Source organism: Vulpes lagopus, chromosome 22 (genome assembly GCF_018345385.1).
Source record: "Vulpes lagopus strain Blue_001 chromosome 22, ASM1834538v1, whole genome shotgun sequence".
Taxonomy (NCBI): domain Eukaryota; kingdom Metazoa; phylum Chordata; class Mammalia; order Carnivora; family Canidae; genus Vulpes; species Vulpes lagopus.
The window spans coordinates 6,414,048-6,430,976 of record NC_054845.1 but is presented as its reverse complement, the minus strand read 5'-3'; the positions used below and the strand labels follow the sequence as shown (position 1 = coordinate 6,430,976).

The 16,929-nt window shown below is 34.7% G+C and overlaps 1 protein-coding gene across 1 annotated transcript in view; it reads left to right on the top strand.

Annotated features, from left to right (window-relative positions):
- Positions 1 to 16,612, top strand: part of PGAP1 (post-GPI attachment to proteins inositol deacylase 1) — a 71,366-nt gene extending 54,754 nt beyond the window's left edge. Inside the window, exons 20-27 of the mRNA XM_041737536.1 lie at positions 1,695 to 1,788; positions 5,777 to 5,867; positions 6,697 to 6,894; positions 8,078 to 8,213; positions 9,509 to 9,559; positions 10,647 to 10,834; positions 12,904 to 13,008; positions 14,125 to 16,612. Coding sequence (XP_041593470.1) covers positions 1,695 to 1,788; positions 5,777 to 5,867; positions 6,697 to 6,894; positions 8,078 to 8,213; positions 9,509 to 9,559; positions 10,647 to 10,834; positions 12,904 to 13,008; positions 14,125 to 14,263 — 1,002 coding nt within the window. The 3' untranslated portion in view covers positions 14,264 to 16,612. The remainder of the gene's footprint in view (positions 1 to 1,694; positions 1,789 to 5,776; positions 5,868 to 6,696; positions 6,895 to 8,077; positions 8,214 to 9,508; positions 9,560 to 10,646; positions 10,835 to 12,903; positions 13,009 to 14,124) is intronic.
- Positions 16,613 to 16,929: the final 317 nt, after the last annotated feature.

The window sequence follows — 16,929 nt, the reverse complement described above, 5'->3', positions numbered from 1 at the left end:
CTGCATTGTAAACACTTTAGATGGTGCTCACCCTTAAATTCCTGGTGTTGAGCACATTGAGTCCAGTACATAGGTGATGCAATTTCTAAATTGGGAAAGTTTGGAATAAATTATATTTTCATAGTCATTTATCTATGAATAATTTTTAACTTTCGTTCCGTTTACATAAAAACACAGCTCATTTGTTCCCCCTTTTAAAAGCTCCCCATTGAAGAAATATTGACACACTTGAACCTTGTAGTTGTGAGTTTAGTTCCAGACCACCACAAATATTATAAAAAAGTAAGTCAAATGACATACAAGTACATATAAAAGATATATTTTTACTATATTGTAGTCAGTTAAGTGTGCAGTGGTATTATGTCTAAGAAAACAATGCATACCTTAATTTTTAAAACTTTATTACTAAAAAATGCAGACCATTATTTGAGCTTTCCATGAATCATAATCAGTCATCCTAGATCATTATAACAAATACAATAAGTAAAGGTTTAAAATATTGCGAGATTTCTCAAAATGTGACACAGACACAAAGTGAACAAATGGCTGCTGAAAAAATGGCACCAATAAACTTGCTCAATGCCAATTGCTACAGACCTTCAATTTGTAAAAAAGACAATTATCTGCAAAGTGCAATGAAGCAAAACAATAAAATGAGGTATGCCTTTAATATTTTTTTGATAGCTTATCATGTTTGAGTTAATACTCTAATACTTTACACAAGTCTTTACACTTTAAATCCATCTATAAAGTAAGTACTGTTATTGTCCCCATATTACTGATGAGGACAGTAGGAGTTAACAGGTAACTTGCTTGTCTGTTTTAATGTTTTGGGTTTTTTTTTTTTAAGATTTTATTTATTTATTTTAGAGAGAGTGCATATGTGTGAGGGGCAGAGGGAAGGGAAGGGTAAGAATCTCAAGCAGACTCTGTGCCCAACATGGGGCTGGATCCCACCACCCTGGGATCATGACCTGACCCAGAATCAAAGGTTGGATAATTAACTTACCGAGCCACCCAGGTAACCCCCTACTTGTCTGTTATGTTTTTAATTGTGCAAGTTACTTGGTGCTCCCTGTGCTTGAATTTCTTCATCTGTAAAATAGGGATAAGAATTCTCTCAAAGGATTTTTGGGAGGAGAGTATGACACAATACATATAAAATGTTTAGTATCATGCCTGGAACATATTAAATGCTCAATAAATGTACCTTGTAAAAAAAAGCTTGTAGTAAATGCTACTCAATTGTATATTTCTTTTTGTTACACCTTTATGAAAAATTCTAGTTATATGTTTCTAAGATGCTATATGTTCTTAGTATTTATTTTACTTAGAATTTTGAGTTTTTTTATTTTTTTATTTTATTTATTTATTTATTTTTTATGATAGAGAGAGAGAGAGAGGCAGAGACATAGGCAGAGGGAGAGGCAGGTTTCATGCACCGGGAGCCCGATGTGGGATTCGATCCCGGGTCTCCAGGATTGCGCCCTGGGCCAAAGGCAGGCGCTAAACTGCTGCGCCATCCAGGGATCCCTATTTTACTTAGAATTTTGATACCTATCACTGGAAGTACCTCTGTGGCCATGTCAGGAAAGATATAAAGTGAAGAAAGACATTTTTATTTCATGTGAAAGTACATTTATTTCATTAACATGAATATTCAAAAGTTGTCCTTTGATTTGCCTGTTTTCTAGGTAGTTAGATTTCATGGTGGAGCTCTTCCTGCTTATGTTACATCTAGTATCCTTCTTGCTTATGGGGGGCAGTTATACTCTCTTTTCTCAACAGGTAAGAATGTTTCTATTCCTCTTATCTCTCTTCATTCCTTTCTTCCTCAATTTCCTCTTTCTTCCTCAGCTTCATTACTACCTATTCATCCTTTGTGTAGTTAAATTCATCACCCATCTCTCGAGTGTACAGAGGTTTGAAATCCTCTGGTTTTTTTTGTTTTTTTTTTTTTTTAATCTTCTGATTTTAGGAGATCCCCAAGAAGATTCCTTACGTGGCTTTTCCATTTTATACTTTTGTGTCTGAAGTTTTTTCCCTCTATTCTAAGGATATCCTAAGAGGTAGAGTCTCACTGATGGAGATCGTTCCCCATTCCATTCCTGGTACCTAATATAGCGTCAAGCAGATAGTAGGCGTTCAGTGTAATGTTTGGGCTATTTCCACTGTATCAGTTAGATCCTGGGACACCGAATGGAATAATTGAGAGTTTATTATAAATGAAGGGACTATTTCAAAGGTATATCTAGGGTTAAGGTAAATGACTAAGTGCCAGATTAGAGCCATCTGATACTCCTCAGTACCAGGGCAAGGGAGTGAGGAAGGCTAGAGAGCTATTGGAGAAGGCAGCATGACTGCAGCTGCAGCCACTGTCAGCCTGTGGCTCAGGAGGAAGAAAGGCCAAGAAATATATCCACTAATGTTCTTTCTGCGTATCAGTGTCTATCTTTCCTGAACCTAAATCAGCCTCCCAGAATTCAGAACAGAGTAAGAGTGGATCTGGAAAGGCAAATACAGAATATATGCTGCATTGGACAAAACCTTCCCTCGTGTATAACAATGAAAATAGTTTCCCAGGAGCCTACTTTGTAAAGCCCTCGTACACTTGTTGGGCTCGGATAGTAATTAAGGGAGACGAGATAGGAAAAGAGAGTGGGATCAAAATGTATAAAAGCTGTACAAAAATACACTCCAGAATTTCCATTTTGCAAAAACCTTCTGCAGTAACTCATTCCATTTCAATGACTATAATTTTGAGTCTGCCTTTAGTATTCATTTTAACCTTCATATACTGCTCTTGGGAATGTAAAATACTGTACATACTTTGGAAAGTAGTCTGGCAATTACTCTGTGACTCAGGAACTGTACTCCTAGGTATATATATCCAAGAAAAATATAAATATATACCCACAGTAAACTTGGGCACACATGTTCACAGAAGGACTATTCATAATATCCAAAAGGCAGAAACAACCCAAATATCCATCAGCTGACAACATGGATGCCAAGTAAAGGAGCCAGTCACAAAGGATCATATATTGTATGATTTCATTTATAGGAAATGTTAAGATTAGGCCAGGCCATAGAGACCAGAAGTAATTTATTAGTTGCCTGGGAATAGGGAGACATTGGAGGTGACAGTTAAGGGGAACCAAAGTTTGTTTTGGGAGTAATGAAAATGTTCTAAGGCTGATAGTGGTGATGAAGGCTACTGAATATACTAAAATCACTGAATTGTGTATTCTTTGAATGATTGTGTGGTATGAGAATTAGATCCCAGTAAAGGTTTTTTTTTTTTTTTTTAAGTTTTTTTTTTTTTTAAGTTTTTTTAATTTTTTAATTTATTTATGATAGTCACAGAGAGAGAAAGAGAGAGAGGCAGAGACATAGGCAGAGGGAGAAGCAGGCTCCATGCACTGGAGCCCGATGTGGGATTCGATCCCGGGTCTCCAGATTGCGCCCTGGGCCAAAGGCAGGCGCTAAACTGCTGCGCCATCCAGGGATCCCTATTTTACTTAGAATTTTGATACCTATCACTGGAAGTACCTCTGTGGCCATGTCAGGAAAGATATAAAGTGAAGAAAGACATTTTTATTTCATGTGAAAGTACATTTATTTCATTAACATGAATATTCAAAAGTTGTCCTTTGATTTGCCTGTTTTCTAGGTAGTTAGATTTCATGGTGGAGCTCTTCCTGCTTATGTTACATCTAGTATCCTTCTTGCTTATGGGGGGCAGTTATACTCTCTTTTCTCAACAGGTAAGAATGTTTCTATTCCTCTTATCTCTCTTCATTCCTTTCTTCCTCAATTTCCTCTTTCTTCCTCAGCTTCATTACTACCTATTCATCCTTTGTGTAGTTAAATTCATCACCCATCTCTCGAGTGTACAGAGGTTTGAAATCCTCTGGTTTTTTTTGTTTTTTTTTTTTTTTAATCTTCTGATTTTAGGAGATCCCCAAGAAGATTCCTTACGTGGCTTTTCCATTTTATACTTTTGTGTCTGAAGTTTTTTCCCTCTATTCTAAGGATATCCTAAGAGGTAGAGTCTCACTGATGGAGATCGTTCCCCATTCCATTCCTGGTACCTAATATAGCGTCAAGCAGATAGTAGGCGTTCAGTGTAATGTTTGGGCTATTTCCACTGTATCAGTTAGATCCTGGGACACCGAATGGAATAATTGAGAGTTTATTATAAATGAAGGGACTATTTCAAAGGTATATCTAGGGTTAAGGTAAATGACTAAGTGCCAGATTAGAGCCATCTGATACTCCTCAGTACCAGGGCAAGGGAGTGAGGAAGGCTAGAGAGCTATTGGAGAAGGCAGCATGACTGCAGCTGCAGCCACTGTCAGCCTGTGGCTCAGGAGGAAGAAAGGCCAAGAAATATATCCACTAATGTTCTTTCTGCGTATCAGTGTCTATCTTTCCTGAACCTAAATCAGCCTCCCAGAATTCAGAACAGAGTAAGAGTGGATCTGGAAAGGCAAATACAGAATATATGCTGCATTGGACAAAACCTTCCCTCGTGTATAACAATGAAAATAGTTTCCCAGGAGCCTACTTTGTAAAGCCCTCGTACACTTGTTGGGCTCGGATAGTAATTAAGGGAGACGAGATAGGAAAAGAGAGTGGGATCAAAATGTATAAAAGCTGTACAAAAATACACTCCAGAATTTCCATTTTGCAAAAACCTTCTGCAGTAACTCATTCCATTTCAATGACTATAATTTTGAGTCTGCCTTTAGTATTCATTTTAACCTTCATATACTGCTCTTGGGAATGTAAAATACTGTAGATACTTTGGAAAGTAGTCTGGCAATTACTCTGTGACTCAGGAACTGTACTCCTAGGTATATATATCCAAGAAAAATATAAATATATACCCACAGTAAACTTGGGCACACATGTTCACAGAAGGACTATTCATAATATCCAAAAGGCAGAAACAACCCAAATATCCATCAGCTGACAACATGGATGCCAAGTAAAGGAGCCAGTCACAAAGGATCATATATTGTATGATTTCATTTATAGGAAATGTTAAGATTAGGCCAGGCCATAGAGACCAGAAGTAATTAGTTGCCTGGGAATAGGGAGACATTGGAGGTGACAGTTAAGGGGAACCAAAGTTTGTTTTGGGAGTAATGAAAATGTTCTAAGGCTGATTGTGGTGATGAAGGCATAACTGAATATACTTAAAATCACTGAATTGTGTATTCTTTGAATGATTGTGTGGTATGAGAATTAGATCCCAGTAAAGGTTTTTTTTTTTTTTTTTAAGTTTTTTTTTTTTTAAGTTTTTTTAATTTTTTAATTTATTTATGATAGTCACAGAGAGAGAAAGAGAGAGAGGCAGAGACATAGGCAGAGGGAGAAGCAGGCTCCATGCACTGGGAGCCCGATGTGGGATTCGATCCCAGGTCTCCAGGATCGCGCCCTGGGCCAAAGGCAGGTGCCAAACCGCTGCGCCACCCAGGGATCCCTTTTTTTTTTTTTTTAAATCACCTTTGGAGCTTTGTGAAAATACAAATGATGAAACCTCATCTTTGGCTTCCTGAAGTTGTTTCACAAATGATTGTGTACCCTTATATGAGATCTACTAAATTAAAGTAATTTTAATCTGTGAAGAGAATCTTTATGATAGTAATGACCCTCGCTTTTTCTGACATGAAATATGTTGCTCTTAGAATGCAGTCAGTGTATAACATGACTCATACTTCATTACTATGAATTCTTTATTACGTGTATATATATTTTTAATCACCAGGTCATTGCTTAGAATATACTACTATGTTGGATAAAGAAGCCAAACCCTACAAAGTTGATCCTTTTGTAATTATGATTAAGTTTCTCTTGGGGTAAGTTTTATTATCTGTGATAATGATTTTAATTATTTCATATATATGAAACATATTTGGCCCCATAATGAAATAGAAATATTCATATAAGTATATTAATTGTCTTGTTTTATTAAAAGAGACTTTTAGGCAGAGGACTGATAGGTGTATCAAAATTTACTTTAATACTATAACCATTTCAAAAGTAATTATAGAAATTATATATATATATCAATTATAGAAATTATATATATATCAATTATAGAAATCATATATATATGTATCAGTTATAGAAACTTAGTCTGTAAATATACCAAGCTTTTTACGTTTGCAAGGGGATGTATAAGGTCCCTGATCTTTGAATATCCCAGATTCATGAATACAAACCATTATAGAGTTTTGGTGAAATGGTGCTTTTTCTTCCATACAAAGTATATTTTGGATCTCTTTACCACACTTAACATCCCATTTTAAATTTATTTACATTTTATGGTTTTTGCTTAAAAAACCGATATACTTAGATCTCTTCAGTCGTTACAACTAGCTGTTGGTTTTCTAACTTAAAAAAAAAAAAAGATCACTTATTACTTCATTACAAGGATCAAAAGAGAGCAGTGGAACTGCTTTGAGACTCAGGACTCACACCTTGAAGATCAGTAGACTCACTTGGAAGATAAATGACTATTTCTCTGCAAGGAGTTGAAATTTGTCTTTAAGTATAATTATGAATTGAGTATCATAGAACTTTGGGGACTCAATTGAATGGTCAGACACCTCAGATATTAAATACTTGAATGTCAATTGTTGATTTTTCTTTTTGCTTTTATTATATGTTTTCTTTTATCCACAGATATAAATGGTTTAAGGAATTATGGGATGTGTTAATGTTACCAGAATTAGATGCCATCGTTTTAACTAGTCAGAGCATGTGTTTCCCCCTTGTATCCTTGATTCTCTTCCTGTTTGGAACATGTACTGCCTACTGGGGTGGCCTGCTTTCTTCTACATCCGTGAGACTCCTTTCTTCATTGTGGCTAGCTTTGAAAAGGTAGAGTGATTGAAAGCTTTCTTACTGCTCTTAAGGAAAAAAGTATATTTTGATAGGGAACCTCAAAATTAATTTGCTTTCACTAAACTATAATTTCTAAGGAAAGATGTATAACTAGCAAAACATGGGTTAGTGTTCAAAGTTATGTCTTCATCAGATAGTCATTTAGGGATGCCTGGCTGGCTCAGAGGAGCATGCAACTTTTAATCTTGGGGTTGTGAATTTGAGCCCCGTGTTGGTGTAGTGATTACTGAAATAAAAACTTTTGTTTAAAAAAAAAGATAATCATTTATTGCAAGTTAAATGCTACATTTGAATTTGACTTTAATGCCAAAAGTTAATCAAAAAAGTATGACAGAGAGGTGCCTTGCTGGCTCAGTCAGTAGAGCATGCTGCGCTTGAAAACTCAGGGCCATGAGTTCAAGTTCCACATGGGAGTAAACAAACGAAAAAGTGACAGATTACAGAAGTATTTTTAGTTTTTATGATTGTGAATCTTTCCAAGGAGGAAGCGTTCCTCTGACAATGCTTTTATACATTGACATTCAGTCAAACCTGAGAGTAAGAGAATTCCAATCATGCTACTTAAGGTCAGATTAAATGAAATGCATAAAAACTCCAAAAACATTGCCTAGAATTTTATTTTAGGCCAAAAGGCATAGTTTGAAGTCACTGGTAGGCTTTTCTGGTGAAGCCACTAACCTCATTTCCACTGCTGCTGCTCCTCAGAAGACATGTTATGTGATTTCCTGTCACATAGAGGATTATGGTGTGATGTTCCTTCACCCTTCTGAGGTGCTTCTGACACATTAATAGCATCTTAAGTCTGGTGATCTCGAGACTTTAAGAAATAAAAACCCGTTTTCCCTCCTATCAAGATCAGAAATGTATGGCACAGGGCCTACAATTAATGATTATTTTTAGTAACATATTTTTCTAACTTAGTACGAATATCAGCCATAGTGTATCTAAATGGAAGAGGAGCTATCACAGTGTATTACAGACTATACAGTCAAATACATGTTATCCCTTGCCGTTGTGACAAAATATTTTACTGCTTCCCTTACAGTACTTGCATATTGATAAATAGGAGAGCCTGGAAGAGTATACTGTATTACTTTCTTCTTATATGTGTATAAACAACTGTTAATACTTTTAAAAGCTTTATTCTTGTTTTTTCCAGGCCCTCTGAACTTCCTAAAGATATCAAGATGATATCAGCAGATTTGCCCTTTTTGACAGTTGTTTTGATCATAGTTAGTTGGACAACTTGTGGAGCATTTGCCATACTTCTTACTTATCTTTATTATGTGTTTAAGGTATGTCACATTACTGAAGTCAGAATGGCTGGGCTTTGTGTCAGGCAGACGTAGACTTTCCTATAGGTATTGTTAACAAAAATTTTCATTACAGCTGCAGCAACCTGTTATATAACAGGTTTAAATGTAGAAATTATTTTTAATATCTTAGTTATTTAACATCTTAGTTATTTTTTAACATCCTAGTTATTTAAAACATATGGTCAACTGTAGAGCTGAAATTGTCACTCTGTGTTCAGTTAGTTTTAAAAAAAAAGCAAAAGAAGGGGAAAAGATAATAATCTGTTTCACATTGCTTCTTGCTCTTGCAGGTAATGTTAACTTTTTAAGAAAATTTTACTAGAGCAGTTTTTATTCATATCTCCCTTTGAACGTGGGTAATAGACAAAAAGTTATGTCAGTGGGATCAAGCTACCAATTGTGCTGACATAATGTAGAATGTTACAGATGTTGCTGGAGAATCAGAAGACAAGAATAAAAATAATTAGGCTGATAATTTTACTGAGGAAGTAAAAAAAAACTTCAAGAAGGCTGATAGCTTTGCAGGAAAATCTAGGTTATACAACTGCATACTCTCCAGATTAATCTTCTGTAAAGACAGTTAATACCAGAATGGATAATCATTTTTTTCTTTTTTAAACAAAGGTTGATTTACATCTGCTTTTAACATGTACCTTATAGATTATTCTCAATTTTCCAAAGGAAATTTATGTCCAGAAAAATCTACTTACTACTTTGATTTATAAATATAATATTTTTAGCTTTTTAAAGTGGATATTTCAAATAATTGAACCAATAAGCAAAACTTTCTTAAATACTTAGCTTAAGCAAATGTAAGAAATTAAACTTTAAGATTTTCTCAGGTTTTTTAAACATTTCACCACTATATATAATATGAGTTCTGATGTTCAAAAATTGAGAATAGATAAAACATGTTAAATTCTTTATACTGCACTGAAGGTAATCAAGTATCTTACAGGACACTAAGTTGCTACAGCAAAGCATTAATTAAACATAGGTTCTCAGAATATAGAAGATAAAGGATACCCTGGACCCATCATACTCTGGAAGTTTGTATTTTGTTTTTTGTTTTTTTTCTGTTTTTTAATCCATAATAGTAAGCATTATAGTTATTATTTACCTTTTCTGAAAGAATATTTGTAAATGTTTAATGTACTTTTAGTTACTTAGATTTCTTTAAATTTCAGATTACTACGGTGCTTCTCAATTATAATAAAAATGGTTGTTTTTGTTTCAAAATAAAAGTAAGATTAAACAGGTTTTTTTTTTCCTAGATTGTTCATCTGCAAGCCAGCCTAACAACTTACAAAAATAGCCAGACTGTGGTAAGTTTTATTTTCAAAACTCTGCATCACTTTAATATTAAAGAACACAGGGAAATAAAAAGGCTTGTTTCTGGGATCCCTGGGTGGCGCAGCGGTTTGGCGCCTGCCTTTGGCCCAGGGCGCGATCCTGGAGACCCAGGATCGAATCCCATGTCGGGCTCCCAGTGCATGGAGCCTGCTTCTCCCTCTGCCTGTGTCTCTGCCTCTCTCTCTCTCACTGTGTACCTATCATAAATAAATATTTTAAAAAAAAAAAAAAAAAAAAAAAAAAAAAAAGGCTTGTTTCTTTTAAGTTAGGATTTTGCACTGTTTAAAAAAGATGTCATAGGGATCCCTGGGTGGCGCAGCGGTTTGGTGCCTGCCTTTGGCCCAGGGCGCGATCCTGGCGACCCGGGATCGAATCCCACATTGGGCTCCCGGTGCATGGAGCCTGCTTCTCCCTCTGCCTGTGTCTCTGCCTCTCTCTCTCTCTCTCTCTGTGACTATCATAAATAAATAAATTAAAAAATAAATAAATAAAATAAATAAATAAAAAAGATGTCATGAATTTAAGTAACCTTAAGAAAAGTGAACCTAATAAGACTAATTTTAATTTAATTTTTTTTTTTTGAGAGAGAGAGTGTGTCAAAGTGGTAGAGGGGAGGGGTGAGTGGTTGGGACTGGCAGAGGGTAAGAGAGAAAGAATCTTAAGCAGGCTCCATGCCCTGTGCTGGAGCCAGATGAGGAGCTTTATGACCTGAGCCAAATCAAGAGTTGGATGCTTAACTGACTGAGCCACCCAGGCACCCCTATCTAATTTTAATTTTATCTTTATCAGTACTTATGTCATATTTATTGTTACAAATTATCTTTGAAATTTTAAGTAATTATTTAGAGAATATAGTCTTAGCAATGGAAACAGCAAGTCAAGGAATAAAAACTTTATAACTAATAACTTTTAAGTTACTTTGAACAAGGTTAATTTCAATATTTTATATCAGTTTGGTAATAGAAAGATGTGTTTATTTAGCTATTAAATAATTGAGTATGATTCTAAGTAACATAATAAATTTTATTATCTTAGTATTTTTACTTTATTGCTTTGTAGAATCCCAAACACTCTAGAAGAAGTGAAAAAAAATCAAATCACCATAAAGACTCTACAATACACCACCTTCGTTTATCTGCCAATGATGCTGAAGATAGTCTTCACATGCACAATACTGTGATTAACTTATTAACATGGATTGTATTACTCAGCATGCCATCTTTAATTTATTGGTTAAAAAATCTCAGGTGTGTTTGATTTATGTAATTATTATTTATGTGGTTCAAACAATAAATATAAGTAGAGACTAACCAGATTCCTAGTGACCCATAAAATTTCCTCAAGAATAGGAAGCTATATATCACCTGAAGTTTATTTTTAATGCACTTACATTTTTTCCCTTACTACAAGAATATAAACTTTGGGACTATAAACTTTCTCAAAATCTGCTCAAAGGAGGGAATTGTATTTTATTTATTTTAGCTTTAACCTTCTGTGAGTCTAATACGTATGAAACTGCTTTATTTTCTTGACTTAAGGTATTGATAATGCTAGTGCTTTAAGTATTTTTCAATTCAAGATCAATTTTGTTTTCTTAAATTTGGGAGGAAGAAAATACATTTAAAAAGATTAGAGATAATGAAAATGTACTTTTCAACTGAGTATCAAACATTGAACTAAAATAAATGACCACCTATTTTACTACTGAAAACCATTATTTGCCTTGCCATGTGATAATTGTTCTAGGTTAAATCAGAGAGTGAAAATGCTCTCTAAGATTATTTCCAGAATATTTAATTATTGATACATATTTTTTAGAACAGAAGAGGTGTATTTTTTTTTTTGTATTTCCCTCATGATCTAAAATTCATATCTATTCATGGGTTTACTTAGGGAGGGGGCTTCCCAGCTAGAACAGAATCTCTTGAGGACTGGAGACAAGTCTGCACAGCATAGGGACTCCATCAGGGTGTTAGATGATTGCTTTCTCTTCAATCAAGCATTTCTCCGAGAAGACTCTGAGCTCCGTGCTTTGTGGTCAGAGTGGACTCAGGTTTTGGGGTCCGAATGATGGGCTGGTCTCCACTCTGCTGCTTAAACCTCCGGTGGAGCTGCTCGATCTGGTCTGACGAGAAGCGGGTCTTGCCCACGAGCTCCCGAACCTCCTCGGACGCGGAGTGGGCCGCGGCCGTGGGGCCCCGGGCTGGCGGCGGCTGCGCAGCACGCGGGGACGGCTGAGTCGGGGGTTCCCTCTTTTTTTTAAATATTTTTTATTATTTTTTAATATTTTTTATTAAGGGCTATAAAAATACCCAGAAAGATAAATAAGTGTGATGCAATGATATATGTCCTAATATGAAGAACTTTCTTGCAGTACATTGTTTTTCTTCACAGTGGCCTTCAAATCACAGGAGGCAGTGATTCCTGCTATTTCCTCTTCTTTTATTACACACTGCAGAATTTCTGGATCAGTATCCCGCCCTTAGTCTTCTCATTTATAAATCAAATTCATTTTCAATCCATTGTTTAGAGGGAGCGTATTTTCTTCTGTTCCACAAAGAGGACTTTTGTTTTCACAATTGGGTCATAATGTAAGAGAGTGAGTTTCTCCCGTAGTCAGCTTCTCTTAGGCCACCTCATCCAAGTAATAATTGATCACCTACTGAATATGGTTTTTAGAGATAATATAAAAATTTCAAATTATCTAAATAATGGAAGTTTTTTTCTTGAACAAAGTAAAGTTTGATAAGTTATATCAACAGAATACCAGATGCTAATATCCTTTCTTTGTCCCTCATTTTAGTCAAGATCCAGATTTTTATTCACAGGTTTGGGAAGAAATTATTTGAGGAGCACAAATTTATGATTTTGAAAAACTGTAGAGGTCTTATTCTCCATAAATGCCAGAGATGAGAATTTGGATTTCTAAAAATAAGGGGCAATTGCTTTACATAAACCTTCATATTCTTTTTCCTTTTTTTTTTTTTTTAACTAGAGCAAAGTTAACATATTTTAAATAATGTATTTTATAAAAACATTTCTATATGGACTTTCAGGCATATACCTATTATTAAGAGGAAGTGCTTCCATATTTGATATTTTCATTTCCTGTAGTAGTTTCTGAACAAAATTCCCCACATAAAACTTTAGGTATAAAGATGATCTATAGCAAAAGTTATTTATCAAAGATTTCATGGCTATTTAGAGCTCTCATATCTATAGAATGCTGTGAAATGTGTTTAATTTGATTCTGATCATTTAAAATAATTGGGTGTGCTTTGTTGATTTATGGGTTTTTTTTTTCTCTTTGATACAGGTATTACTTTAAACTTAATCCTGATCCATGTAAACCTTTGGCATTTATCCTTATTCCAACTATGGCAATTCTTGGAAATACTCATACTGTTTCAATAAAATCCAGGTATAATAGTTTAATCTTTTTTTCTCACCTCTCTTCCTAATCTTAATCACCCTTTTTTTTATATCTGAAACATGTTCTTTATGTCTAAATATTTTGATTATTCCTAAAGTTAAAGCTGTAATTGTACAGTGTTATGATTTGTGTGCAGGTATAGTTTATATGCAAGTATATTTGTTTTCTTAATTATGAGTTTTACTTCTTAGGATAGAATAATATTGTTGGTTTCTTTAAAAATTTAGCCCTTAAAAGATAAGATGTCTAATAAGATTTGTTTCCAAAAAGTACAGAGGAGTGAAATGGATAGGATTATAGGTGAAGTAAAATGACTTGATACCATGTCATGGTATCATGTCAAGGCCATGACTTGATACCTTTTGAAGTTGAGTAATATATATGAGGTACTGTTAGTTCACTTATATCTATGTTTAAAGTTCTCTATAATAAAATTTGGCTTTTCATTAGGCTGGTTCAGTTGTTTGCTCTAGGAGCCTGTTTTCAGTTGATTCTGGCAGCTGTTTGCAGATATTCTAGAAGGAAGCAGACCTGTGGTTAAATCTTGGCTCTGCCATTTAATACCTCTATGTCATAGACAAATTTCTTAACCCTTCTTATCCTTAGTTTCTCTGTTTTCAGAGTAAAATGTAAGAGTCTGTTCTAGTAGTATTTTTTCTTCTAAAAAGATTTAGTGTCTTAACATTGTTTCTGTTAGGGCTTAAGGGTTCCTTTTTTATTTGATTAAGTTTCTTTGTCTTGTTGCTATTACAAATAGGGTTAAAATATTTCTGTAGTTAGGTCTTAGTAAATCTTGATTATTTTTGTAAGGATAAATTTTTAGAGGTAGAATTGCTGAATAAAAGTCCAACTAATATTTCTCTGTTGTTAAAATTTAAAAGACTAAACAAAACTGGTAATTTACTTAATAGAAATATTTTTCTCTAGCTAAAATGTGGCTTATATTGACATTTTCAAAAATTATAGGCAGTTAAATTCATTATATGAAAAATTACTTCATTTAACATCATTTAGAACACTCTCAAAACTATGTAAAAGATCAACATATTTTGGTTTTACCTACAATGTAGTTTATGTAATGTACATTTCTCTGTTTCTTTACAGTAAATTGTTGAAGACTACTTCACAATTTCCACTTCCTCTGGCTGTTGGTGTAATTGCTTTTGGGTCAGCACACTTATACAGGGTTCCGTGCTTTGTTTTCATTCCTCTTTTACTCCATGCATTGTGCAACTTTATATAAGATTGGATTTAAGGAATGATAAAAATAATTTATACCTTTAGGGGGTCAGTAATAAGAAGGAATGCACAGATTCATCAGTGTGGACAGCAGGATCCTTTGGAGAAGACCAGTCTATTTTTACAATATTGAAAATAGGAAATTAGTTTTATAATGCTTGAGAAAGTAGTTTGAAGCATGATTTTGTTTTGTGGTATGGCAACTGCGTACTAGTCATTTTTGAAAAATTGGTAAAAATGTATGGTGGCCAGTTTTTGAGGACTTCTGCTTATCAGCGGTTCTGCTTGATTGGCCATACTGAAGATCTTCTAAATACTCAGTAAATGTAGCATTGCTTGTAATCTCAACTCAAGCATTCTGCTCATTTCATCAAACTTTCCTGAAAAGTCAGTTACTTTGTATTTGCTACAGCATGCATATTAAGAAATCAGTCTTAAAAGATGAATGAAAAAGATGAAATTCACAACTGTTTGATTTCTCAAAAATGAAATAATTTCAAAGTGTCTTTGGTCAGTTTTTGGCAGCCACAGTGAACAAGGCATTTTTTAAAGATTAAAATGCAACTTTTAATTTTAAGGAGACATGTTTTCTTGATAAGATTGAAAAATATAATTTAAACTCAAAACTTGATGAAATTTTCTCTCTCCTTTTCAAATTCAGATCTTATTTTGTATTCTTGGTGAATATCAGGAGACTATTAAAGAAATCTTTGTTAAATTTAAAGAAAACTGTCCCAGGTGTTTGCTTACTGGCATTGGAGTAGTACAGTTGTTCAGTATAGACCATTTTATTTAATTCATTGACCCATGGTTGCCAAAAGTGCCTAAGATCATGATGGATTGTTAAAATAACAAGATTCCAGTGGTCAGAAAAAAACTCTAGGTTTGCACAATTTTTGTCTACCATAGGAAAAAATCAGCATAACCAAGCGGTGTACCACATTTGATATGTAAAAATATACTATTAATGGAATAACCAGCTGTTGCCCATTAATAGCGTAAGTATAAACAGTATACGTAAATAAATTGGCAGTTTTAGCCACGAGTTTAACAATGGCATCTTAATTTGCCAAGGTGATTACCTTGGTTTGACAGAAAAGAGAGTAATACTTCTATTTCATTTCAGACTTCAGCTCACTTTTAGCTACAAAGAGCAGGTAATGGCGCTAAGTATCTTTGCCTTAAGGTAGAATAAGCTCAGGCAGAGGTATACTTGGCTCGTAGAGCCCTTCGGAACTTTGGATGTGTATGCTCTAAAGACCCAAACCTTAAAAAAAAAAAAAGACCCAAACCTTTTAAGTAAAGCCCTTAAATCCCAGTAATACTTGTGGACTTTTGTCCTCGTTAGTACCCAGGAATGTCCTAGAGTACCAGATTCATTTTATGAGCGTTGCCTCTGGATTCCATTACGGCCTCTTAGCTGTTACTGCCTGTAGAGAATTACCCCCACTTCATTGCCTATAGAGAGTTACCTCACTTCTCTTCTCAGTTATTCCTCAGGTCCTTGCTGCTCTGGCATCAGTCGAAGAAGGGTCTGTGTACTGTCTGTGAGGGTTATCAGTTTGTTTGATTTCATTGTTTTCTCTTCCAACCTCATTCCTATTGTTCAGTATTTATTTTTTCACTTATGGAGATCATTAAAGGGAAGTGATAACCTCAGAGTAGACATGGCTGGCATTTCAGGCTCTTGTTTGTTTGAGAGAGGCAGCAAAAGGATAAAATACAGAATGCTTGTGTGTTCAGTACCTAAAAGGAAAAGGAGTTTATTATACACTTGTCCCATGGCAAACCACATGTATATTTAAATAAGGACATGTCTGCTTATGTTTACCTATTCATACACTCATAAATAAGTTTATATACATTGTATTTTTGTGTTTTTTCACTGATACTATATTTTAAGTTACAAGTTAAATGTCACGTGACTATTTCTGAATTTAAACACATTTATATAAAGAACTTTAGAAAGTTCATTAGTTTGTATCTTCTATTGACAGCCACAATCATTGTATCATCTCCTTGTTCAGTCAGTACTGCTCATGAATAAAGTGTAACCAGCTTAAATTTCTCATTTGTGAGAGTCGGAGATTAGCTTTTTTTTTTTTTTTTTTTTTTTTTTTTTTTTTTTTTTTTTTTTTCGGAGATTAGCTTTTTAAAGCAGCAGACTGGGCACACTAATTCTCACTAAATTTTCACGTGAGTTTAGTTATCAAGTCCTAAAGTCTTATTCCAACAAAATATTTCATTTTAGGACTATAAAAAGGATTCTAATTAAACATTTTATAGGGGACACCTGGGTGGCTCAGCGGTTGAGCGCCTGCCTTCGGCCCAGGGTGTGATCCTGGAGACCCAGGATCGAGTCCCACATCGGGCTCCCTGCATGCTTCTCCCTCTGCCTGTGTCTCTGCCTCTCTCTCTCTTTCTCTCTCTCTCTCTGTGTCTCTCATGAATAAATAAATAAAATCTCTTTTAAAAATTATATAAACAACAGTAGGTTGAGTCTTTAGCCATCTCTCTCTCTCTCTCTCTCTCTCTCTCTCTCTCTCTCACTCTCACACACACACACACACACACATTGACAGGGTCTTTATCAAATCCTGACACACTTTAAGCCCAAATAACTACCAGAGATGTAAAGGTAGACTCTGTCTATCTGAAGATTACAGAAAT